We start from the raw sequence: 25891 nt of genomic DNA, 5'->3' as shown, positions 1-25891 counted from the left end.
GCCCACAACACAAGAAATATTGACACAAAGGCATGATATCCTTCAGAATTGTCACTCTTTCACAATCTGTTTCCTGGTCATTAGGTGAGGGCTCTGACAAACATTTCCAGAAAGCCCCAAAGCAGCAGCAGGTTCCTCCTGAAGATGAGCTGCAGGGAAGCTCAAAAGTGAAACGTTTCTGCCTCAGGTACTATTTCAAAGGGCTAACATGGATGTCAGCCAGTTCTTCATCCCATCCTCACTCTCGACCATCTGAAGATGCAGTGAAAGAAATAATATTTTTATCATAACACTCAGGTCCCCTGCATTCCTTTTTCATCTATAACCAATAAACCCAGAGAGATACCATTTTCAAAGGCATAGTATCCTCTTTTCTTCCTATCCTTTTCCCTCAGGAAACTATTTTGTTGGAGATCTGCTTATTTTCACACTAAAAGACAATTTTCTCCTCTGGGACTAACTCTATCAATATCTCTCATGAGATAGCCTTTTGAAACCTGTATTATTTGCTCTCCACTTTTGCATCCTTTGATGAAAGTAGCCGTACTGGTTATCATTAAGTCTACCTCAAGAATTGCAGCAGTGCGAGTCCTAATGGCCAAATCCCACTTCTAAGATAAACTCATTTCAAATATACTCAGACCCCATCTTAAAACTTATCTTCACATTCCACTTGTCAGGGAAAAAAAAAAAAAGGCAAACAGCAACTTCTACCTTTTCACTACCTCTATCCCCAAAAAATTACATAGAATACCTTCCTCCATTGATTGAATCTACGGAATGAGGTCTCATCTCTTCATTTAAAGAATGGAAGTTATCAAACTATCACCTGTATGCAGCTGTTCTTACTGTCAACCCGTTGCACTGGACCACAGAATGCATCAAATCTGTTACAGGTAAAACCATGCACCTAAGCAGGTTCTAAACATGACAAAAATCATGTTAGAAGACTGATTTTCCATTGACTTGGGGGGAGGATTTGGACTAAGAAATTATTCAGACTAATAGAAATATATTGCTAGCAGCCACCTGCAGTATTAGGGCACATGCAGCCTGTGGCTGGTGCAACTGTGCTGACACATTGAATGCTGACAAAAACGAAACCTTGACAGACACCTGACAAAGGGTCAGAGCTTTTCTGAGACCTGATAAAATCAGCTCACGGCCATTAAGGGTCCTTACCTTGCTTTTGCTGTGGGCTTGCTCCCAGGCAATTAGAATGACCAAAGTGCACACTTGACTAGGATATAGATGGAGTTCCACTAGAGAGCCATTTTGAGTTGATTCCCTTGCAGTAAGCAGGCTTTGCTGTCCTGAGTCCTCCCTTTATACCAGAAAGCCATCTAAAAATACTTCCAGGCATTGAGTGAGTCCTCACCTGCCCTTTGGTGAGTGCACATTGCTTCTGGCTATGTCCTTGAGTAAGTGCTTGCCCCCTTTGGGCAAATGAATGTTTTTGGGTACCTTTGAGTGGGAGGTTTTCCCTTTATGAGTAAGTGTGAACACATTTTGGTTTATCTTTCTAGAAAGAATATTCCTTAAAGCTTAAGAATTAGTTGTGCAGTAGTGTGTTCTGTGGGTGACTCTGTGACAGAAATAGTCCATGGAATGAGAGGAAAAGGGTTGTTCTCTAATAACGGCAAATTTCATGTTGTTACTCATATACATATTCACATCCTGCTCGTGTTTGGAGCTTGTAGATGTGAAGATATCGGAGTAGAAGATGCTCTCTACTTACTCTAAAGTTACTAGTAGACATAGAAAATGCCTGTTTTTAAATGGCAATGTATATGCATACCCATGGCACAGAACCACACAAACTCAGACAACATATCTCAAAGACTCTCCCGGTATTGAAGAAATCTTTTTCATTAAGATTAGCAGACAGTTTGTAACATTCTTTAATACTTCACTGTTCTGGGCTCTGTGAACAGAGAGGTACAATTTCAAGAGAACACCAGCAAAATATACTGCTTAAACCTGAGCAGTGATCTCTTCAAAAGAAAAAGAAGTCACCTTTATCATAAGCATATAAGCAATCATATTATGCAGCAGTGTAGCCAACAAGCGGTCCTCATCATCCTCCAAACGCTTTCGATCATGTTCTCCCAGGGAAAGATACCTGCAAGAAAACCCAGATCTGAAGCAGACTCAAAGGCATTCTTTTTCCAATTCACTAAAGCACTGGCAGAAGACAGCTAAGTGTAGGGCAAATAAAACCTTCAAAAACATTAAGTCAAATAGGTATTTTCCAGTAAAACACTTGGATCACTAATTAAACATTTCCATTAATTATTAACTAGCTCAAGTCAATAACATCTGTTCAGTGGGAAATTTCTCAGTAGTCTGCTGGCTCCATTTCCTCTCTTCTGCCCTCACAGCTCCATTACAATTAAAACTGCCAGAAGAGGAACACATAACTCAGTACAAGAGCTACCAGCCTTTAGGACTTAAATGCAGGTGCAAGACAGAAGTAAGCTCATGAAGGCAAGTGCACAGGCACTCTCTCTTCCCAGGAGGGAAGGTAGTCTGTAGAAAAAGAAACAGTTTTCAAACTAGCACCCCTCAAACTAGTTCTTATTTTGGCTACTAGATCCCATGTTACGTGATAGCATGGGTGTAGGTGCTACACCTGCGAGTGGTAGACAGAGAATGATGAAATATTAATAAAGCTGATTAAAAAAACCCAACCAACCAAACAACCCCCCTCCCAGACAAACAAACAAAAAAAACACCAAACAAAACAAAAACATCACAACACCTTTGAGTTAGTCCTGCTTTAAGCAACCATACAGCTATTTCTAGAGAGTGGTCCTCTCACAGGCTTTTTGTTTGTGTAAGTGACTTTGCATTTTGCAAAGGCTCAAAATACAGTTTCTGGAGATATGTAATTCTTTCACTTCATGTCAACATACTGGCTTACAAAGTGACAATAACATATTCAGTACAATAAAAATAATTATTGTTTTTCACTATTTCAGCCCCAGAGGAAACAATGACAAAGAAAGGTGTCTACTAAGAAAATTACCTGTCTATCATTTCCTGAGGTCCCTGGTCCATCCCCATTCCTTCTCTCTCTAACATCACGGCATCCAAAAAAGCATCTTCCCAGAACTGCATCTGGTCCCATAAAGTTGAACGCTCTTTGCCTACACAATACATTAAAAAACTGAGCATTTATTCCATTTCATCCAGTCAAATACTTTAATTCCTGTTCCTTCCCACTCCTTGAAAACACCATAAGCCAACACACAATTAATCCGTGTTAGAAAAAAAAGGTAAGGAAAAAAATAATTAAAAATGGTTACTTTTAAACCACAAGCAGTATCACAAATGAAGTGTAGAAGAGAAGATAAGACATGTTGCTCACTCTAATTCACTGCATAATCTTTTCAAACCCTTACACAGAAGTACCTCTCATGTCTTTTCTTTAAGGAATAAATCTTCCATGTACTGTTAATACTGCCCGAAAGAGATAGGAATATTTCACTCAAACACACAACATGGCAAACACAGAGAGAAGTGGAAAGATAAGATTATTACTCATAGAGAAGGTTTCCATTGCAGCATCCTCTAACTGGTCCCAGACAGATCCTTTATCCCTACCTGCATCATTCCAAGCAGGTAGGCACGATAAATGGAAAGGATGAAAAACACAGGAAGAGAGAGCCCTTGATTAATAGCAAGCCTAGATGAAAAACATTTCCAAAAAGCCAATATGCTCCTAATTCAAGGATACACTGAAATTCCACTAGTATTCTGAGTTTAACAGCCCTCTGTCCAATGACTTACGTCAAAGGACCTTTCTTAAATGATCAGTGATACATTTTTGCCTTCTGTACATAGCTATGTAAATGCCTTCTCACTGTTTTTCAACAGCTTAAAGAATTCATATTCAAGAACATCATGAGACTTGGACAAACTACATTTTATGCATACTACACCACTCACACCCATCTCCTTTTACTCTTATTCAATCTCCCCAGCTAATCTTTGGCTTTATTCTGAATGGCTGCATGCATCCTCCTATTCTACCAGTATGGACAACAGCAAATGGTTAAAAACAGTATCTGGTAACATAAAAATTCCAGTCTGACCGAGGCATGACTCTCCCCAAGCTTCAGTCTAAATGATCCCGTCCATAAAAAAAAAAGTTTACCCAAAAGTCCTTCATAGAGATAGACACGTTGGTTCCCATCCTCTGGACCTCTTCCTGGAGTACTGCCTTTGCTGTCCTTCACACTCTGCTTCAGATTGTGAGACTTTGCCTGAAAAGCAACACAAGAGGTGTCAGGTGTAATAGAACAAGTGTGTGTCCCCTGCAAGGCTGTTTCTTGCAGTCCACTGTTGCGTTAACAGATGCAGTTTGCAAGCTGTACTTGATAGATGCTTCTCCCACTAACATTCATAAAATGAATAAATTACTTCGTTCATAGAGCAAGGTAATACACTGCAAGTCAAGAGTCATACAAAAGAAAAACAGAGAGATAAAAACACAGAGAAAGCAAAATGCTTCCCTGAAGGAAAACTGAGACAAAACAAAAAATGCAAATCCCAGGCTAAAGGAACAAACAATTAAATCTATTCTGTCATCCCCCATATTACATGCATATGCATTAACTTTACCAAATTCTAATAGCAAATCTTTCCCACTCCTTAGGAAATAACTGAGTATCACCATCATTATACAGATTGTGATGATTAGACATACACAGCCTTCTCAGGATTACACATAAAATGAGTATTCACAAGCAAGGTAAGATTACCAGAGTGCTCTCTCACATTCACACCTTTCAGGTTTTTCTTTCATTTCCCTCTCATAAAGATCTGACACTAAGCAATACATTACACAGCAAAGCATTACACATGATCTGAAGAACTGTGTGCTGACAGTCAGCAGCCAACTGTGAAAATAAAGCTGGCCCATCTATTTCTCTACCACCAAGCAATGGTGCAATACTTGATATTCATTGTACATCATGTGCAACCATCATCTGTATTCTAAATCTGCAGTGAGCATTCTTAAAATTCCACTTAGTTCCAATAATCAAGCAAGGAAACCTACTGAAAATTAGGTGTTCTAAGAAAAATAGAATAACTTCTTTAATAATTAAGAAGACATGCTCTTGCAGCTCAATAAGCAGACTTCATTAAACCATTTTCATGCTCTTAGAAATCTGCAGTGAAACATGACGACTTTGTTTGCTGCTTAGAATCAGAAGCCCTGAAAAAGCTTGTACAGTCTTACCAGGATTACAAAATAATGAAGACAATCAGACTAATGCAATTTGTTTCCACATTTGGCCATCAGTTTGATATAGCCAAAATAGTTACATAGTTGTTTTCTTGGCAAGACATGTATTAGAGTTTAGACCCAATAATCAAGGACTTAAAAAAACAAAACAAACAACATATGTCAGATCATTTGAATTTTAACACGTACAGATCTTCCAACTAGGAAAATCTGTTTTAAAGGATTACAGTATGTTTTGAAAGAAACAGAATATCTGCTTACATCTCTTTCCTATATCAAACAACTGCTTTTAAGAAACAGGGAATTTGTGCCTTTTAAGTAATGTCAAACAAAGCCCACTGATGTTTTACCTCCAAATGTCCATTTTGTTGAGAGAAACACCGAATGAGGGGGAATTAAATATTGCTAGAGGCTGTAACATGATGGAAGATGTGAATCTACTATCTAATCTACTACTGTACAGATGTAATTAAAAAGAAAATGTAAAATAAAAATGACAAAGCAAAGTCTGCAATGCCCTTACAAAGATAGAGTTAGTAGCAGAGTTTGTCTCAATTTCACTGTCTGACACAGTGCCTCTGGATCCTGTCAAATTGCCACCATTTTCCAAACTTGGGCCATCACCAGCATTGCTACTCAAGTCACTGTCTGCTCCTAATGTCTCTCCAGAACTGTTACTAACCTGTGGAGAAAAATAATGCAGTTAGCTTCAATAGACACAGACACTGTGGTGAGAGAAGTTGTAAAATCTTTCTTCCTAAAGGTGCAAAAAAAGAGGCAGTACAAACAAAGGCCACATTTGCCTTTTCTCATTCAGCAACATTATCCTTTCATCAAGTCCTACTCTGCAGAAAAAAAAGATGAAGACTCAAAAAGCCCTTCAGAAAAATCACAGAACAGAATGCTTCCGACCTAATGAGTTAAGACGATCTGTAGGAGAGCTTTCCAGCTCAAGCAGGGTCAGCTAGGGTATCCATGTCCAGTCAAGCTTTTAAAATCTCCAGACAGAAAATCCACAACCTCTCCGGACAAACTGCTCCAGTGTTTCACCACCCTCAAACTAAAAAAGTGTTTTCTGGTGTCAGATGGAATTTCCTGCTTTAATTTTTGTGTTGATTGTCTCTTGTCCTGCCAATGGGTACTACTGAGAAGAGTCTGGCTTTCGTTCCTTCTATGAGGTATTTATATCCCCCAATAAGATCCCCAAATGTCTCAGTCTCTCCTCTCATGAAACATGCTCCACTCCCTTAACTGTCTTTGTGACCCTAAGCTGGACTCACTCTCAGTAAGTTCTTATCCTTCTTTTGCACTGGGGAGCCCAGAAGTGGACGTCATTCTCCAGATGCAGCCTCATCATTACTGAATAGAACAGAAGGATCACCTCCCTAAACTTGCTGACTATGCTCTTCCTAATGGCCTTTTCTGTCACAAGAGTGCATTGCTAGCCGATGATCAGCTTGTTTTCCACCAGGTTCTCCAAGTCCTGCCCAGCAAAGCTGCTTTCCAGCTGGTTAGCCACCACTGTGTATTGGTGGCCATGTTTATTCCCCCCCACATTTAGGGACTGACATTTTCCCCTTGTTGAAATCCATAGATTCCTCTCTGCCCAGTTCTCCAGCTTGCTGAAGCCTCTCTGAATGGTGGCACAACCATTTGGTGCATTGGACACTCCTCCCAGTTTTCATCATCTGTGAACTTCCTCTGTACTGTCATCCAGGTCATGAGTGCAAATGTTGAACATCATCATTGCCAGTAGTGACCCCAGGGGTACGCTCCTACTGATTTGTCTCCAGATGGACTTTGTGCCACTAATGACAACCCCCTGTGACAACCCCCAGGCACTTTTCAGTCCACCTCACTGTTCATTTACCTAACCTGTGTTTCTCAGCTTATCTATACTACAGGAGACAGTGTCAAAGGCTTCACAGAAATTGCGGTAAACAGTATCTGCTGCCCTCCCCTCATCCACCAAGCTAGTCACCATGCTGCAGACGGCTGTCAGGTTGGTTGAGCATACATGCACCACTGTAAATCCGTGACGACTAGTCCCATTCACCCTTCTTGTCCTTCATCTTTCATGAAATGCTTTTCAGGAAGAGTTCCTCCACCATCCTTTCTCAAGGACTGAGGTGAAGCTAGCCAGCCTGTAGCTCCTCAGATCTCTGTTGTTGCCCTTTTTGAAGATAAGGGTGGTATTTACGGTCTTTAGGATTGTCTCTTTTGTCACCATAACTCTTCAGAGACAATCAAGAGCGGCCTCACAATGGCATAAGCCAATTCCCTTGGTGCTTGTGGCTGCAGTCCCCCAGGAACCATGGACTTACATATATCCAATTTGTTGAAATATTCTATAAACCCTGTCATTTTCCACCAAGGGTAAGCCCTTCTCATTCCAGACTATTCCTCTGGTCTCAGGGACCTGGGATTCCTGCAGGTCAGTTTTATTGGTAAAGACTAAGGCAAACAATGGCCTAAGTAGCTGTGATGGTTTAAAACGATACAGTAGCTCAGTCTTTCCATCTGTCACCAGTTCCCTTGCTGCATTCAACAACAGGCCCACATTTTCTCTCATCTGTCCTCTTGCTGCTTATGTACTTGTGGAAACCTTTACTGTTTCCATTCACATTCCTCACCAGAAACTCCAGGTCCATATTGGCTTTCCTAATCCTATCCTTGAAAGATGATTCAACAAAAGTGACTCCTGGATCACTTGCTCCTTCTTCCATGTCTTCTACACTTTCTTTTTATGTGTGAGTTCAGTTAGGAGGGCTTTGCTTATCTATGCAAGCCTCTTGCTCCCTTCACTTTGTTTTCCACTTCTCAGTAAGTACCTTTCTTGAGTTTGGAGGAGGACATACTTGAGTATCAACCAGATTTCCAGATCCTTCTTCTATGTGGGGCAGTATCCCATAGAATACAATTACCGGGTCCATTACAGAAAGAAAAATCAGAGTATTCTTGTTATAGTCTTGGAAAAGATCACGGAAAGCCAGGTATTTACAGATATGCAGCAGTTTAGAGAGTAGAAAACCCAACAACAACAAAAAGGGAAGGTCCTTGGGTTTTATCCCTGCCAGATGCCATATCATTTTTTTAATTAATGCATTTTTGCTGCATTTCTCCTCTAGGCCCTGTCACTGATCAGAATGCAAGCAGACATTTTGATAACATTCAAGTGCTTTAAAAAAGTTTGTTCTTGTTTTCAAAGCTTCAAATAATCCTGCCCTTTTTGCTCTCAGGTTACTTTTTTCAACTCCTATTCTTTATAGATGTTTTATAAACAACTAAGACATACTTCTATAATTATTGCAATCTACCAGCTCCATAAATACACCAGTATGTAGGAATATGTAACAGCAACGAGCAGCATATATGAAGGATGTTCCAATAAAGGACTATGCATATTCTGTCAAACATACTTGCTTGCCACCCACTCAGTAGCTCTAGAGAAAGAACTCATAGATACAGATTATGCATGTCTGACAGTATGCAGCCACACCACACAAAATGTAAGCACAAAATGTCTTCCCCCTACTTCAGCAAGCCGTGAATCACAGCAAGATTGGGCATATCCTACCACTGTGCTAACTTCAGAATCCTGGCTTGTACTTCGGACCATAACTGCTGGTGCTCCGCTGGGCAGCAAATCGAAATCACTCTTCTGCAATCAAAACACAAAGGACAGGAAGAAAATTCACATTATTTTTCATCAGAAGGAGAGAACACCACTTTCCATTCCTTTGGGGTTTTGAACCACGTGCCTTAAGCTTCCTTAGTTTATTCAGCCAGCCAAATAGAAACTATTGCCTGTGTGTCAAAACAAAGTGCAAGGTCCTGCATCTCAGTCGAGGCAATCCCAAGCACAAACACAGGCTGGGCAGTGAGTGGCTGGAAAGCAGCCCTGAGGAGAGGGACTTGGGGGTGCTGGTGGACAAGAAGCTCAACATGAGCTGTCAATGTGCACTTGCAGCCCAGAATGCCAACCAGAGCCTGGGCTGCATCAAGAGAAGTGTGGCCAGCAGGTCAAGGGAGGTGATTCTCCCCCTCTACTCAGCTGAGACCCCACCTGGAGTACTGTGTCCAGTTCTGGAGCCCCTATTACAAAAGGGATATGGACATGCTGGAACGTGTCCAGAGAAAGGCCACCAGGATGATCAGAGGGCTGGAGCACCTCTCCTATGAGGTCAGACTGAAAGAGTTGGGGATGTTCAGTCTGGAGAAGAGAAGGCTCCGAGGTGACCTTATTGTGGCCTTCCAGTATCTGAAGGGGGCCTACAAGAAAGCTGGCGAGGAACTTTTTAGGATATCAGGTAGTGATAGGACTAAGGGGAATAGAATAAAGCTGGAAGTGGGGAGATTCAGGCTGGAAGTGAGGAAGAAGTTCTTCACCATGAGAGTGGTGAGAGCCTGGAATGGGTTGTCCAGGGAGGTGGTTGAGGCCCCATCCCTGGAGGTGTTTAAGGCCAGGCTGGATGAGGCTCTGGCCAGCCTGATCTAGTGTGAGGTGTCCCTGCCCATGGCAGGGGGATTGGAACTAGATGATCCTTGTGGTCCCTTCCAACCCTGACTGATTCTATGATTCTATGTGGTCATAAACTCATAAGTCCCCTACAGGAAAAAGGGAAGACATTTTAATGAATGAGCCTTTCAAGATTGCTCAATCCCTAGAGTTTTCCCCACAATTAAGTAGCAGATAGAAGAACCCTCAACTCATGCTACAGAAATAAAATAAGCATAGGAGCCACTGACCTGAGACCCTGAAGCCAAACTAAGGCCACTGTCTGCACTGATTTGGGATTTTTTTTCATCCGTTTCTCCCAAATCAAAGTGTTTCACACCTTCTGGTCCTGAACAAAAGAAAAAGTAAATCATTACTATATCAAGAAAAAATGGGAAGGCAGGAAGCAGGTGACAGACTTAAAGTAAGAACAGTACCAAGAAAACTAATTTGCTTAATCCTTAGATTTTTTTATTCCTCGGTACTGTAAACAACAAACATTCTTCAGTTTTAATTTCAAATGCTCCAAAGGCATAGTTCAGGAGGACTAACACTAAACAGCACCTTTGTTAGCCATTCAAGAGAGAAAAGATGACAGACAAAGGTCAAGTAGCTTCCAGTTAAAATAACACATGCAGAGCAGTTGCCATTCAACTCTAGGAAGCCACTTCCTTTTTCCTTAGCAAAATAAAGGACACCTATTTACTTAAAGTCAGAATCAGTTTTTGAACAGCTGATCTGCTCTAAGTCATGGACTGAGTTTGTTAGGTTGCCCACAGCAACTGTCTAGGCAGAAATCAGGCAACGGGTGACAAGAACATAAACAGTGACAGGTGTTAACACCAGTAAGAATTTCAAGGAAGAAGCTTCTGTTCTGCTGCACTCTGCAACATTCCCCAATTACCTTAACAAATGGCTCTCCAGAGTTGACAATCACATAGGTCAGTAGTGAAAGAGGGAATCAGCAAGCTTTAAGTCATGCATTTATTAACCCACCAATACAGAAACAAAAAAGGGGAAAGAAAGGATAAAGAACTTTATGTTCCATTTCTCATGCAGTTCTAGAATCATAGCATCTATTGTCCTCTGATGTGATGGCAGAAGAGAATGATGGAGTAGAGCCTGAAATTTGGGTAAGCACTGAACAAGATAAATAACTAAGCAAGAACAGAATGTGTTATAGACTGTACACAAAATGTCACTACTCTCGGAAAGGGGAAGAGACTGGATGCAATATATCTGCCATATCCATATCTGCCAACTATTCAGAGAGAGGAAGACATGATCAGCAGCTGAAATATTTGTATTATATACCCATGACTATATCCAGTATCTCCAAGCAAACACTGCCGCCATCTCTTATAACCACTGATCACAACAACCTGGGAATTATGAATATGTTTGTATTATATGTACTATCAGAGAGGGTAAGACAGCAAAAAGAAAAGCAAAAGGGAAGGGAGGAAAGAGAGAGAGAGAAGGATACTATACAAAGATTTGTGGGAGTGAGTTTGTGATGATATGTAAATTCATGAATAGCAAAGCCATAAGTGGTCTGTGCAGACCATACTAGCTTACTACTCAACCAACCAATTCTCCATTTGAAGTGTTTTACAGAAAGTGTTCTTCATTTATTATAGTATTCTGCCTCCAAATCCGTATGTCTTAGTTACTGTAAAGCAATTCTCAAAGATTCTAAAAATGAGAAAGTATAAACAAAATTTACAAAAGAGAAAAATAACTAAAAATATCCTAATAACCTGGAGTCTTGCTCACTTCTAAGGGTCTATTTTCACTCATTCAAATGGCCACCATTTCTAGTTCTGAAAAACAACGCAGCAAAAATGTTTGTATCTCAGTACTACAGCAAGAATACCAAACTTCAGCTGTGTGTTTTAAGCAATTTAAGAGTTCCCTGTCCCAACATAATTCAGATAGATTTCTGGCAATTCGACTTAAAAAGCAAGGGAAAATGACTGAGGCAGTTCAAGTAACTGAGAGCTGTCCAAGGAGCCAAACAACCATAATCACATGCTTGCCACTAACGATTTCTAGGCACTTAAAAACCTCCCCTTCCCTTCTTTATAGAGTCATATCTCTAATAGACATAAACCACTAAAATGTTAATTTATCTCTCCCAACGCAGGCACCTACCTAAATGGTCCAGTTGAGGACAGCAGGCATGAGCACATGACATAGCACATGTCCATCTCCCACACACTCCTGCCGCAGCAGAAATCAATTCAGATCTTAAATGTAGTAGGCTGTACTGCAGAGGAGCTCTATTTGCCCCATTCTCTCTGAACTAACTCCAGATGCTCACTTGTACTTAGCTAAAGTATTTAACTGAGGACCCTAAAACTACTGTAGCAAATCCAGGCCTAGTGAGAATGTCAGGAATTTTCACCTATTCATTTTAGCTATTAACCCCAGCCTTCAGTTTGTAAAAAGGGCACCAGATCTGCAAAGTAAAAACTGCACTTATGGTTAGGAAACACCTACCAAATCATGGTCATTTTAAATTAGCTATTGTCTTTATGTCACATGTCCCTGTTTACAACAGTGATAACCAAAAGGGCAATACTTTGTACAACACCTGTAGATAGTTTTTCTTTAATATCATATTTCAACAGATGTTAAGATCTGTGTAGGTTTAATCGACTATTTAGACTCTGCGAACAGCTTCAAAGCATTTAACTCCTTTAACATGAAATATAAAAAAAAAAAAATCAGGTTGATTTATGAGACTATTTTGTAACAGCCATCATTACATACAATTCTTCACATATACCTTCTCTCTCCCCCTCAGAAGTATTTCCTGTTGCAGACTGACTGTGGTCATAAACTGTTCATGGTAGACGCCAGATAACAAAATTTGCCATCACATGGCTTGAAAGAACAGAGAATTCTTCATTCCAGTAATATTCAATCAATCAATACATTCATGTAAAGACTTGTTCAGCAAAACCGGTCTTTCACTTTTTAGAAAGAAGATGGAGTATGTTAAAATCCTTCCTACATATCTGGTGTGGTGAGGATGCAGAATATCTGCTTCCTCTTCTTTGAAGAAGGCAACATTCATGGGAGGAAAAAAAAAAAAGAAAGAACATAAAAAGAAGAAACATTTGAACACAATTTCCCCAGAGCAAACTGATCTGTTTGGTCTCCTCTGTAAAGCAGGTTTTCTTGACAGACTTTTGTTCTTGTGGGTATAAAAACCATGTGCCATAGATGCAAGTTCACCCTGCACCTGGGGAGTTGGCAGTTATGGGGAGGCTGGAAGAGTCAGTTTCTATGTTTTTTAATTTCCTTACTCGTTTTTTCCAAAGCTTTTTGCTTTTTCACTTCCTGGTGCTTGTTCCACAATTCTACCCAAGATGCATTGAAAGCAGGAAAGAAAGAGAAAGAGTCAGCGGCTAGTCAGACAGGTGAAAACGGGGAAAAAAAAAACTGAAACAAAACCCCCACCATCTTGGAAAAAAAAAGGCAAAAAACACCCAAAAAACAGAACTTCACAACAACTACTGAGAGAAGGGTCAATTAACACTGTTTACAAGAATGTAACATACTATGTACTTCTTTTGAAAAGAACTGCTTATGACGCCTCACAAATGTGGACTGCCTGTCTGATCATAACTTCTGAGGCTTGAATTTCACCTGAGAGAAAGCAGCAGTCTTAGCAAACCAATCAAAATGTATCTCTTCATTTTTTAAAAGAACACTGCCCTAGCACCTGTTTTATTCTGAATTGCGTCAGAAGTATATTTTCCTTTCACTCTTTCTTACAGAGAATAAAATATCTACCCAGAGTGAACTAAGCAACTAAACTGAAATGCTGGAAATCTCAATCTCTTTTAGCTCCCTGACAGATTTTTAGAGTGCAAGACTAGTTTCTGAGCAACTGCCTCCCACATATTACCTCTTGAAACAAGAAAGCAGATCAAGACAGAGTTGTTCAGTATCGGTTCAGAACGACTCGACACCACTCTGCCTGCAGCTGTGGGGTAAGAATGAACATCTGCACTCCTGCCATGTAACTGCCCAATGCACACATTCCTTTGTCTTATACCACATAATGCAGATGCAGCCTCACAGCAGCCTGCTGCTTTCAGAAGATTAATCTTTCATACAATGATTCCATTAAAAAGTTACTTTCAACAGGCTGTAAGAAGCCATGGCTAAAATTTAACATAACTTTTTTTTGGAGTTTACAAGGTTTCTTTCATATACTGATGGTACTTTTGTTTACAAGCCACAGCAGGTTGAATCCATCCAAAATTAAAAAAAAAAAACAACAAAACAAAAAACCACCAACTATAAAGCCCTTTTAAGGCAAAACAACTTAAAGTCTACCTCTAACTTCTTCCCAGACCTAGCAAAAAGCTATACCACCCAAGAAATTAGACTGGGAAAATTTCCAGTGACCAGCCTAGCAGATGTTGTTTAGAAGGACACACCTTCTATTTGGTATTGCACAGAAGGAAGATTGATCAGTCTTGCTCACTGAAACTGTAACACTACAACTAAAACCTTTTTGGCAGTTTTTACTATTAACAATCAGCGTATCCTGGGTCCCACTCCTATCAGGATGCAATCTAGGTCCACAGGTAATCAACAACAACTAGAAAACTTTTGCTTCACGTAGTCCCTTCCACAGTTGCCTTTTCCAAAGTCCTGCTGGGCCCTATTTCACTTTTTCCTGTTGCTTGAAAACAACAAATAGTTAAAAAATAAAGTTGTCTACAACACAATGAAATTCAGGAATAACCAAAATCAGGAAGCTTCTGGGTGAAAACTTCCCTGGATAATTTATCAAGGAGTAGAGTGAAAACACATAGGATTGTTCCCTGTGATCCAAGGTGGAAATGAAGCATGTTACAGCAGCAATGTAGTGTGTTAAAATGGAAAGAATGCAAATAAAACCTAATGCCAAAACAGAATTCCCTCCTGCCCTTTTCACATGCACCTTCATACACACCAATGGAAGCAATAAAATTTTCTTCCTTTAAACTCCTTGTGTCAAACTCCCTTGGCCCTTTGCCTGTAGGGCTTGCTGCTTTTGGCATCAGCTGAGGTACTGGCAGATGCACTGCAGGTTTTGGCTCCACTCTTGGGGAGGATGCAGAATCCTTTCCAACTGGAGTGACAGATCCATCTGTTGGACTCCGTTTTCTTTTTTCTGGTTCTTTAAAGAAAAACAAAACCAAAGTATTCAATTAAAAAAAAAATCATAAGGAAAAAGGAAATGAAAGCAGGAAAAGGAAGGTGAGACAGATGGTTTCACCTGGGCAGTGAAACAGATCAATCTCACATTTGTTACCACAGGTCACCATGACTCACAAAGGGCACAGTGGTGGAAACAGTAGAGGAGAAAGCCAGACTGCTGTTTCTGCGACACTCAAATTATCTCCTTACATTATATTTGAAACCTAGGAATCTTCTCTAACACAATAACTATATTATTTTCCCTGTTGAGTTGGGGAAAATTAAACAATTTTGCCTAAACTCCCAACAACTTCTAGAATATAAGCAAGCTCCTTTTGAAGTGAAAAGATGACAAACACAACCATCTTTGATGGGTAACACTACATGAAAACTTCAGTTGGAGAAAAAAAAAAAACACACAAACAAAAAAACCCCAAACCTATTAGCTATGGCTATTCTATCATTTTCCAGCACTTCATCTATGTCCCCATAGGCTGTCTGAATTACTTGTCTGCACAGGACTTCTAGTTCAATTTAGAACAAAACTTTCGGAATAGATTAAAACTAAGTTTTCCATAAAGAATCTCCTGCCATTCTGTTCCAATAAATCAGGGCAACTGTTAACATTTCCTATCCTAATGGCTAAGCTTGTTGTCCCACTAGACATTGTGATACTTTTGTCCAGTAGTCTGAAGATTCTGCTACCAGCCACACCTTTCCTTTCAGGTAATAATTAAAAACAATCAACACTTAATGTTCAGTAGACTGAACATCTCCATCTTTCAGAGAAAAAGTATCTTCCCAATTCCTTATAGGTCTTCTCACAAACCTTATCAATTTTTCAAGATGCGATGATCAGAACTGGAAGCACTACCTCAGCAGGAGGTCTTCTTAGTAACATACCCAGAGACAATACAATAACTTCATCCCAAATCTATATTCCCAGGTTTACACAGTGCCCCTCACTGAGTTTTTTTTACAGTCACAGTAAACAATGGGGAGTTCACACACAGCTGCCATTTTGAGAAACACTGCTTCCTAGGACATAGTTCGCAGTCCTGCTATTATTGCCAACTGTCCTTGTTCCTAAACCCCAGTTCTTATTTGGCCATATTAAAATCATTGCAACCATGATTCCTCTAGACAAATAACCCATATTCATCATGTCCTGTTCAGAATGAGTTGTATGCAAACTGAACAATTTTAGAATTACTAGATTGCTATTTTATTTTAAGATGAAGATAAGCACTAGCCTCTACAAACCATTTCTAGAAATACCTAGATCAACCCAACAGGTAAAAGATAGTAAACAGCTAATATTTGACTGCAAATCACACAATAAGAAGACAAGTCATTCAAAGATGTATTAAGGCTTTAAAAGTTTATTTCTAATATTGTCTGTTGTGGCCACAATTAATTTACTGGCTAAGTTCTACTTAATATCAAGTATATAGTATTATATAAGCAAGACTTCATTAAAACTTCATTAAAACAGTGAAGTTTTACATCAGTCACTCCAATTTTGCTTAGGATCAGTATCATACTCAAAAATTTATAATTGCCAAGATCAACCTACTCCCCACACTCAAACAATGCTTAGAAATCAACACCTGTACTCACAGAGCATCTAAGTCAACTCATAAAATCCCTGATGTAAGCCACCCAGAGTATCAACTACCAACTCTTCAGTAGATGTCACTCCTTTGCTACAATGACATAAATAGCTTTTCATCATTTGAGACACTGCAGCTGAGTAAGGTATTAAGCAGACAGGTAGCTTTTTGTCATGTTTTGCTCTTTGACTTTGCGTTAAGAATTAGATTTCAAGAAAAAAATGAAAGATAAAGAGGTATTTTCAGACTTCTTTCTCCAAGAGTACTCAGTGATAAAAGAATCACGATGTAGTACATGGTGGCTGGTGAGCTATAAGCATGATATGTTTCCATATTACAAATATTTCCCCCCTGTTCAGGTTGCCTGCAGCACCTTTCCAAGACTGCCCGGGGCATTGTTATCTCAAGGTTCCCACTCTCAGAATTTAAACCTTATCTGTAAAAGTTCTAGGTTTTGTATCTTGCTGAATAGTTTCCATTTTCAATCAGACACCATTATGGCCATTATTTTGCTTTGGTCTGGTTGTATGTGCTGCAATTTCAAGCTTTGCAAGGTTTCAGTAACAATAGTAAAGTTCTCAACTATTTTGGAAGTGCTGTAACCCCCCCCTGAAATAGCAGAAACCACCAAACAGCTATCTTCCCAATAAGGAACTTGACTCATAAACCCTCTATTCTCATGAGCACTTTTCTTACCTTTGTTGTAATAGTGAGTATGTGCTATCTCCAGCAGACTAAAAACACTGGCCATGCCTCCCAGGCCAGCATTTGCATAGGACTGCTCCAGGCTCAACACAGTGCACTTCAGCAGGTCCAGCATGCCCTTATAGACCTTGCGGCTGATTTCCTGCAATGAAAATCCCATTAGCATTGTATTTGTGTGTCCCAGCAGTGTCACTATTATGTCCAAATGGAGAATGGTGACAAATTATGTCCCTCAGGAATAAACACTGGGACCAGTGCTGCATAACACCTTCATCAATGACATAATGGAACCAAGTGCACCTTCATCAACTTTGCAGACGACACCAAGCTGAGTGTCATCCCATGCCTGAGGGATGAGTTGCCATCCAGAGGGACCTGGACAAGCTTCAAAAGTGGGCCTGTGTGAACCTCAGGTCCTGCACCTGGTGTGGAGCAATACCTGGTATCAATACAGGCTGTGGAATGAAGGGATTGGGAGCAGCCCTGCAGAGAAGGGCTTGGAAATACTGGTAGATGAAAAGCTGGACATGAGCTGGCAATGTGTGCCCACAGCTCAGAAGGCCAACCATATCCTGGCCTGCATCAAGAGAAGTATGGCCAGCAAGACAAGAGAACAGATTCTCCCTGCTCTGCTCTACCACCCTGGTGAGATCCCACCTGGAGGTACTGTGTCCAGCTCTGGAGCCCTCAGAGCAACAAAAACCACAGACCTGTTGGGAGTGGATCCAGAAGAGGGCCACAAAACATAAATGTTCAGAGGGCTGAAGCACCCCTCCTTTGAAGAAAGGCTGAGAGAGTTGCAGTTGTTCAGCCTAGAGAAGAGAAGGCTCTGGGGAGCCCTTATTATGGCCTTTCAGTACTTAAAGGTGCCTATATGAAAGATGGGGACAATTTTTTCAGCAGGGCCTGTTGCAGCAAATGGCAGCTTTAAATTAAAGGTGGGTATATTTAGATTAGATATAAAGAAGACATTTTTTACAATGAGGGTGGTAAGACACTGTCATAGGTTGCCCAGACAGGTGGTAGAAGCCCCATTCCTGGAAACATTCCAGCTAAGGTTGTTAGGGGCTGAGAGACCTGCTGTAGTTGCAGATGTCCCCGAGGACTGCAGGGGAGTTGGACTAAATGATCTTTAAAGGTCCCTTCCAACCCAAAATACTATGATTCTATTTCAGATGTGAGAAAGTGATTCAAGAACATCAGCTTTTCTATGAATTTAGCCTCAGCAGACACTAAGTATGAGGACTCAGCATACTGAGTTCAGCACTGACCACATCCTGTATGACATCCTGTCGAGCATCTTCTTCAGACTGGACCGTGCGATTCAGCTTGCTTAGCACAAAGACACGGAGCTGCTCACTCTCCAACAGACGTCGGACTCTCTTCATGTTTAGCCAGCCAACACCTTGTCCATCTAGAACATTGTGTACCACCTCCTTCAGGAACTGCTGGTTCTCACTGATGGATTTAAGAGAAAGCAGGTGAAAAGTCAGCCTTCTGCTTACCTCAGTTTGCATGGGAAAAGTGACATGGCTGGGACACACAGAAATGCATTTCCTATCCAAAGGAAGTTTACAGGGAAAGCAGTTCACATCCAGCTAGCAGCTAGCATAACTTAACACAGCCCAAACTCTGGTCTAAAGGTGTGGTATCAATATTTTATTTTGTCCATTATTTCCTGTAATAAGCAATAATCAGATTTTCCTCTAGTCCTTCTAGCTACTACTCTGCTCTCTCCCAGACTTCCTCAGAATCCATAGGAATCCTCTACGCCACCATCTTCTCCCACAGCTACCTTGTCTGACCTGCAGACTTTCCTGGAAAGAGGAAGTGCAGCACCACCAATAGCACTACTGCAGCAGCTTTGGCAGGTGTATTGTTTTAGCTCATTTTTCCACAGGGAAAGGAATGGTAGGAATAAGGGACAGGTCAGGTAACATTTACTTGCACTATTCTAAGTCCCTTCCAAAGGCTGAGGAAAGTGTTTCACATTAATTCATAGAATCAAATTGATTCATATGAGTCAGCTGATCCTCTGTGTCGTGCATCAATACTCTGCTGGCTAGACTACCTTGCTCAGAATAGACTCAATTACAAAGAATAAACACTGAGTTTAAGTAGGGACCTAGGATTTTTTGGATCTCAGACAGATGATAAACTTTGGAGCACAGAAAAATACATGTGTGTTATTAATTGTAAGATCATCTAGACTGAATCTTCTCAGACAATAATACATTCAAGCTTAAAGCCAGAGAAAATACTTCTGAGGAAACACTGGCCAAATACGAGACCACTCTAACAACATTTTTTACTCAAAAAGCAATGAAAAAAATACTACCTGGAATTGCTAGTTCGTCCCTGAGGCGATGGAGATTCTCTCTTCACCGTTGGGCTGTGCTTAATGACTGAAGACTTTTGATCCACAAGGGCTCGCCTGTTTCCTAAAGAGGAGAGGAAACAGGATGAAAAGAAGGGGTGGGAGGAAAGCAATCTTACCCCAGGACACTACCAAGCAATGCTAAGTTTGGCTAACACGCCTATTCAGATTACAGGTAACAGACTTCAAACAAAATGGAAACTCCAAAAAAAGCAGCAGCATGTATCGTATTCTAGCATCACACATCGGCAGAAAACAGTAATGGGAGTAATGCAGAGAGAAAAAGAGAAGGTAGTAATGGGAGCAGGAGGTGAAAGGCAGGAGAAGTTTGGCTGCTCTGCATGCTGTTCCACAAGAGCCACCTTCAAATTAGTCACTGTATGTGAAAGCATAATGCATTGGGGATGACTAGATCATGTGGTACTGGTTACCCAGTGAGAAAGGTAGCCCGAAGTCAGGCATAGGGTAATGCTTGAAATTGTCATATCATGCACAGCTCATGCTGTAGGGAACCCACCTTCATTGCTTACTGGGCCAGCTTCAGTAATAATCTCCATTATAGTATTTAACCCAAATACTGGGACACAAAATATACAATTAGTAGTGTACTACAGTATCTACACTCCCCATCATCAGCATCAAAAGAATCCAGTCACTGGCTTCTTCCCATCCCTCCCTTGCAACAAAACCCCAATGACGCTAGAGCAGGAAGGAGGTTTGAAAGCCCAAGACAACAAGGGCCAGAGTAATTAATCTTAGAGATAATGCTTGACTTGAAATTTGGCATCACGGAATCAATGTATTGCATCTTCAAGGATGTTACTGCACATACTGCATTTCAAGGGCACTACCAAAAACATCTGCATCACTTGAGAAAAAAATATCAATGGATGTGCATGGAATAAAAACTAAAAAGGAAGATGGAAAGGGGTCAAACAGCAGCAATGAGATGGAGTCCCAGCATAATTTCCCATTACAGTTAGAAACACAAGATACTACACACACTTGGTGAGAACAAGTTAACGTGGCAATTTTATACCTGTACAACAGAGACAAAAACATTTAAAAAACAGTGAAGTACACAGTGGAAATCCCAGTGAGCCAGCATGCATGTGTAAGTGAACACTAATACACACACACACTTGCACATGCATAAAATAGACTGAGCTACTCCATGGAAATCCTCATATCTGCATAGTAACATTAAAGGTCCTACAGGATTACAACAGTCAAGAAAAGAATACCAAAGTGCAGAACATGAGGCGCAAAGCATGAATGTGGAATGGTAAACCCCATCACTGTTTTCTTCCAATGCATGGAATCAGTCATTAAGTTTACCCATGGAAATAACCCTGACATGAAGCATGTTTCTTATCCAGTACAATTGGAAACATAATCAACTGGTAAAAGGTTGTCAAAAACAGCTGTGCAGAGTCTCTGCTAGTGTTTTTACCCTACCAGCCTGTTCCTCCTCATTTTACACACAGGGAATGATTACTTGTCTCCAAAACAAAGTCCAAAGCAGAAACACAAAAAATAGCTTTTGGCCTTTGTTTCTACAAGGTCTAAGGTCAGCAAAACATCATACCAACCTTCATCCACATCCCTTCCCACTTCCAGATTAAAGTAATCTTTACGATGAAAATGATGAGGAAGAAAAAGTAAATGAAAAAAAATCAACATATTAAAACAAAAGCAGTAAGTTCTAATCAGAGAATAACTCAAAACAACTGAAAAGGTCTCAGTACTAAAACACCAGCATGTTCTCTGTTACACTTCTGTTACTGTATCTGGTACAGGGATGATGGGGCCAACTGCCCACACTAAGAGGGTCATTTCTCTAGTGCCCATTCAGACGTGTTATGTAAAGATACTGCAGACAAACAGAAGATGTTCCAATGATAAGATTGTGCACTTAAGTTAACAAGTTACCTACTACCACTTAAGTTAACAAGTTACCTACTACCATGAAGACTGTAGCAGTACAGAAGTAGGACCTACCTCTTGAAGGTTCCAAATCTTTATACTAAGTACTTAAAACAAAAACACAAAACAAAGCCAACATCCACAGTTAACACAGGCTAGAACAGCCAGTTTCCTACCCCAATAGGGCTCAGTCATTGGGAAGAAGTCTGACCAAAAAACATCAAGACAATTTACTGGTTTGATACTCGAGACAGGTATTAGCCAAAGTACAAAAACACAACACCCTCAGGATTCCTGTTAGGGGTAAGATCTCAAACTGCCATGTCACAAGAACTGTAAAGGCTGTAGAAGACAAAGGGAAAAATGGTTACCTTTCAGACTGGGAAAGGGAGTATTCTTGTCTCTCCCAACTTTGGTTGGTAGGGCTAAGTTGGACAGACTGAAACTTGTGCTGTGGTTTCTGTACAGGCTGCCTATGACAGAAGAAAACAATTAAATACCTAATGCTCTTTGCATGCCGACAAACTTCCTAAACCTCCTGTAACTCACCTTCTTATTGCAGATCCTTAAGGATTAAGTTGTTTATCACCCAAAAGTTTCTCATCATCTCATTTACACTGTAACCATGTCTTTAGTCTGATTTTTCTAAATTGTATAAAAATACAATTCTTTGCTTTCATGACACAATCATTGCTGTTGTATCTTTGAGTCTTAAATGTAACAGCAATATCTACCTGCTTTCCTGTGCTTAAACAGCTAGTGTCACATCAGCTGTGTCTTCTAGTTTGATGCTCTTTGTAGGAGCAAATGTATAACTGGGGCCACACAAGAAAACAGGATGATGTAAGGTCTCCAAGACACATAATTCTGAAGTGAGGATTGTGCACTGTCTTATGAAACACTAAATCTGCTACAAAAGCATGCTTTAAAATAGAAGCTTTCCATTTATTAGAAGAAAACAAAAGTTCTTCCCAGCACAGATGTTTTAAAAACACAATAATGATTCACTATCTGCTTAACCCTGTATAGAGTCTGAAACCACCTCACACAGATCAACAGACTGAGTAACACTTTAAGATGTTCATTTAAAATGTCAGCATACTATTGCAACTGGCTTTAGCTCTTTTTTTTTTTTTTGCAGCCTTATTTCAGTAGCACTCATTTTACCAGAAACATGTAACACATTTTCTTCACTGCTACAAACTTCTTGCACTGCTCCCCACTACAGTGCGTGACTTGGTTTGCCATATATTCTTTCACTCATTAAAAAAATTTATATTAGTTTTTCACACCTAGAGATTTTATTCTTAAAATGTAATTCAAAGTAGGTGAGTATAGTCAAGAAATCAGCACCAAAACACACAACATGGTAACATGGAAAGCATAGCACTGGTAAGATTTTTCTATCAACTTCATGAAATTGCACCATTTTTTGTTCAAATGGAACTGAAAGACTTTCTCATCTGTGCCCTAACATGCTATAAACTCAAAGGCCTAACCACATAACTAAAGTCCTTCTTACTGAAAAATACACAAAGCAGTACTTAGCAGCAGTGTAAGAAAAGGTCCTGTGGCTCCCAACATGACTTCTGGAGAGCTGAAAATAATTTTACAACTGAGTTATTCTCTTGACTAGCCATGCCTCTTTTCTACCTGTCTGTAAACTCTCATATAATAAATGAAATAATAAATAAAACCATAAATAAACAAAAATGAACATATTAATACATACTTGCAAAAGACATGATGCCCCCAAAACCTTCACTGCTGTTATTGGAGACAGTAGAGTTTGGAGAGCTGGCCCTGGAATCTGAATCTGCATCAGAATCATTGGCCAGTTTTAAACTGTTTGGTCGGAGTAACTTCTGAGACCTTTAAAGAAATTAAGTACAACTGTTAATAGCTTTTTCACTTCTCACTCCAAATCAAAAAGTTGTATGATTGGGGGATATCAGTGCTGGTTTCATTCCTCTGTTTTCACCATACTAGGAAGAGAAAAAAAAAAGGAAAAAGAAAAAAAGAGAAAGAAATGAGAGGAATTAAATTTGTGTTCAGGCTTTTATTACCTTTCACAGCACGCTGAACACTTGTCTGCAAAAGAGCACTGGTGGATTTAAGGGGTGAAAGGTTCTGCTTTGGCTTTTCTTGTTATTGCTCCCAATGCTATGAATCACTACAGTATCTTTCCCCCAAAAGACAAAATTTCACCAAAAAAAAAAGATAAATACTCCAAGGCTTCCAGAAACCATCAGGTATCTACTAGAATGCTTCCAGGAAGAACTGTGAATTCTGTTAGCTTCTACAACTTCCATAAAAGCAAGGAACTAAGGAACTGAGCAAGTGCCTTTACTCCAACCAAAATGCTTTACAGAATTTCAATATTAAACGTAAGTGATGAATACATTTCAGGTTCAAAAACATTTAAATGAATGAAAACTACATGAAGCAGATGAAAACCCCAACAGCTGTACAGAAGGGCAGGAGACATAGAGGACTTGCCTGCTTCCACCGAGATTCTGGTTAAATCTCGGGGTGTAGCTTTCTTCCTGCTCATCATCTTCATCCTCTGCAGGAAAACCATACTGTGGTTCAAAGTATGGATTGTCATACTCTTGCTTCCTCACCACCCCTTCTGAGGAGCTCATGCTGCCAGCCGCACTGTCACTGTCACGACGATCCAAGCTTAACCTGGGAAAGCTTGGTTGCAGTGGCAAGGAAGGGAGATGGTTTGAAAATGCAGCAACCAACTTCTCTTCTGTTTCTGCTGAATCTGCTGACTCCTGTGGACCAGTCAAATCATTGGTCTGTTCGCTAATTTGCGTTACATACAACTGAAGGACAGGAGAAGAACAATTATTTCAAACTGGGAAGTCTGCAGGGTTTATCTGCTGTTTTTTACAGGGCCCCCACTCCATTCCCACTATCCATGGCTGTAATCCAGGATTTTATGTATGCTGCAGTATTTGTACATGGTTGCAGGCACTTACTCCCCCGTAAAACAAATCTTACTGGTGAATGTTAGCTCAGGATAACTGCTCTCCATTACCCCATTTTGTGGTTATGCAAGTAACTCCTGTTCTTCCTAAACAACCACAGAATCACGAGTCTCCCTAGCCCACTCCCTGTTCCTTTAACACATCAGGCCTTTCCAGAACGTAAAAGCAATTACTGCAGTCACAAACTGGATCATTGCTCTCTGTTAATGATGCACTTTCTCAGTATGAAAGCTTTTATGTACAGGAATGCTCTATCCCAGTAAACACCACCTTGCTCAGAAAGTACAAAAAGAGCATGCAGCTTAATCCGTGCATCGTTTCACAATCATATTAGCTTTTGCCCTTCTCAGAAAGAACCAAGTGAATTCTCCCACTCTTTACATCCTGATATGCTGATCTTGGGGCTGAACTGATCTCAGTACATACATGATTCACTCCATGGATGACAGTGCTGGGGCTGCTACTGGCTGTAGTACTGGAACTTGAACGAGGCTGGTTGTTCTCTTGGGAGTTTTCACTGTCCATGGCCTGTTCATCCAGGTCCCCTGAATATTCTTGAAAATCATCAAATTCCACTTCACTAGCATCACCAAGAGCTGCATGAGTCAGGGGGTCAACATCTGCAAACAGATCATTTTACATTAAAGAACACTGTCTTCCTCAGCCTTTTGTCCATCTAAGTAACTACCCCTTGTCCCACTGAGTTTTGAAACACTTTAAGGCTTGACATTCTACTGTGATGCTGGAACCTGTTTAACTACACTAATGATGAATGTCTTTTCCTTATGCCCACGCAGAGTTTCTTTCCTTGCAATTTATAATTATTACTTCTTGTCCTTGAAACACAGGAAACATATCATCACTCCTAGATTTATTTTACTGTAGAAAGTGAGAGTTTCCCACTCTCACAAGAGAAGCTATAGCTGTGGCCTTCATACAAGCCAGAGAGAATGCATTTTTCTGTCTCCCCTATGATCAAGTGACTCACTAACGCCAGCACTGAGAACCAGTACGCGAGGACAGCAGAAATCCTGTACCCTGCTACAGTATCTACTGGCAGCAGCAGGTTGTTTCCAGATCTAGTGATGCAGTTTTGTTCAGCAGCACCTATATTTTTTCTTCCTCCTTCCAGTGCCCTTTGGAGGGCATTGTTTATAAGAAGGAGAAATGTCTTTTTTTTCAGCCTACTCCTGTATATTGAAGGAGTACAAAAACCACTTTTACTTCAAAGCAAAACGACAATGGAACAATACTTTGCTCTGATTCAGGGACTTATAGGAGGCATTCTTCCACACAGTGCAGATTAATGGGGAGAGG

The 25891-nt window shown here is 40.3% G+C and overlaps 1 protein-coding gene across 34 annotated transcripts in view; it reads right to left on the bottom strand.

Annotated features, from left to right (window-relative positions):
* MADD (MAP kinase activating death domain) overlaps nt 1-25891 on the bottom strand; it is a 57197-nt gene that overhangs the window by 18123 nt on the left and 13183 nt on the right. For 2 of the 34 annotated variants that reach the window (XM_054400432.1, XM_054400431.1), the window contains exons 11-27: nt 25001-25194; nt 24078-24358; nt 23311-23450; nt 21950-22051; nt 20170-20229; nt 19614-19716; nt 18547-18733; nt 17267-17417; nt 14731-14937; nt 13067-13120; nt 10004-10101; nt 8832-8915; nt 5778-5936; nt 4160-4268; nt 3544-3606; nt 3029-3149; nt 2017-2122 (exon numbers count right to left, since the gene is read on the bottom strand). In XM_054400432.1, the coding sequence (XP_054256407.1) occupies nt 2017-2122; nt 3029-3149; nt 3544-3606; nt 4160-4268; nt 5778-5936; nt 8832-8915; nt 10004-10101; nt 13067-13120; nt 14731-14937; nt 17267-17417; nt 18547-18733; nt 19614-19716; nt 20170-20229; nt 21950-22051; nt 23311-23450; nt 24078-24358; nt 25001-25194 (2219 nt within the window). Of the gene's footprint in view, nt 1-2016; nt 2123-3028; nt 3150-3543; nt 3607-4159; nt 4269-5777; nt 5937-8831; nt 8916-10003; nt 10102-13066; nt 13121-14730; nt 14938-17266; nt 17418-18546; nt 18734-19613; nt 19717-20169; nt 20230-21949; nt 22052-23310; nt 23452-24077; nt 24359-25000; nt 25195-25891 lie in introns of all 34 variants that reach the window. The other 32 variants (XM_054400434.1, XM_054400433.1, XM_054400448.1 and 29 more) reach the window with 26 other exon arrangements.

This window comes from Indicator indicator, chromosome 4 (genome assembly GCF_027791375.1).
Source record: "Indicator indicator isolate 239-I01 chromosome 4, UM_Iind_1.1, whole genome shotgun sequence".
Lineage (NCBI taxonomy): Eukaryota > Metazoa > Chordata > Aves > Piciformes > Indicatoridae > Indicator > Indicator indicator.
The sequence above is the reverse complement of the archived record's forward strand: the minus strand, read 5'-3'. Positions and strand labels throughout refer to the sequence as shown.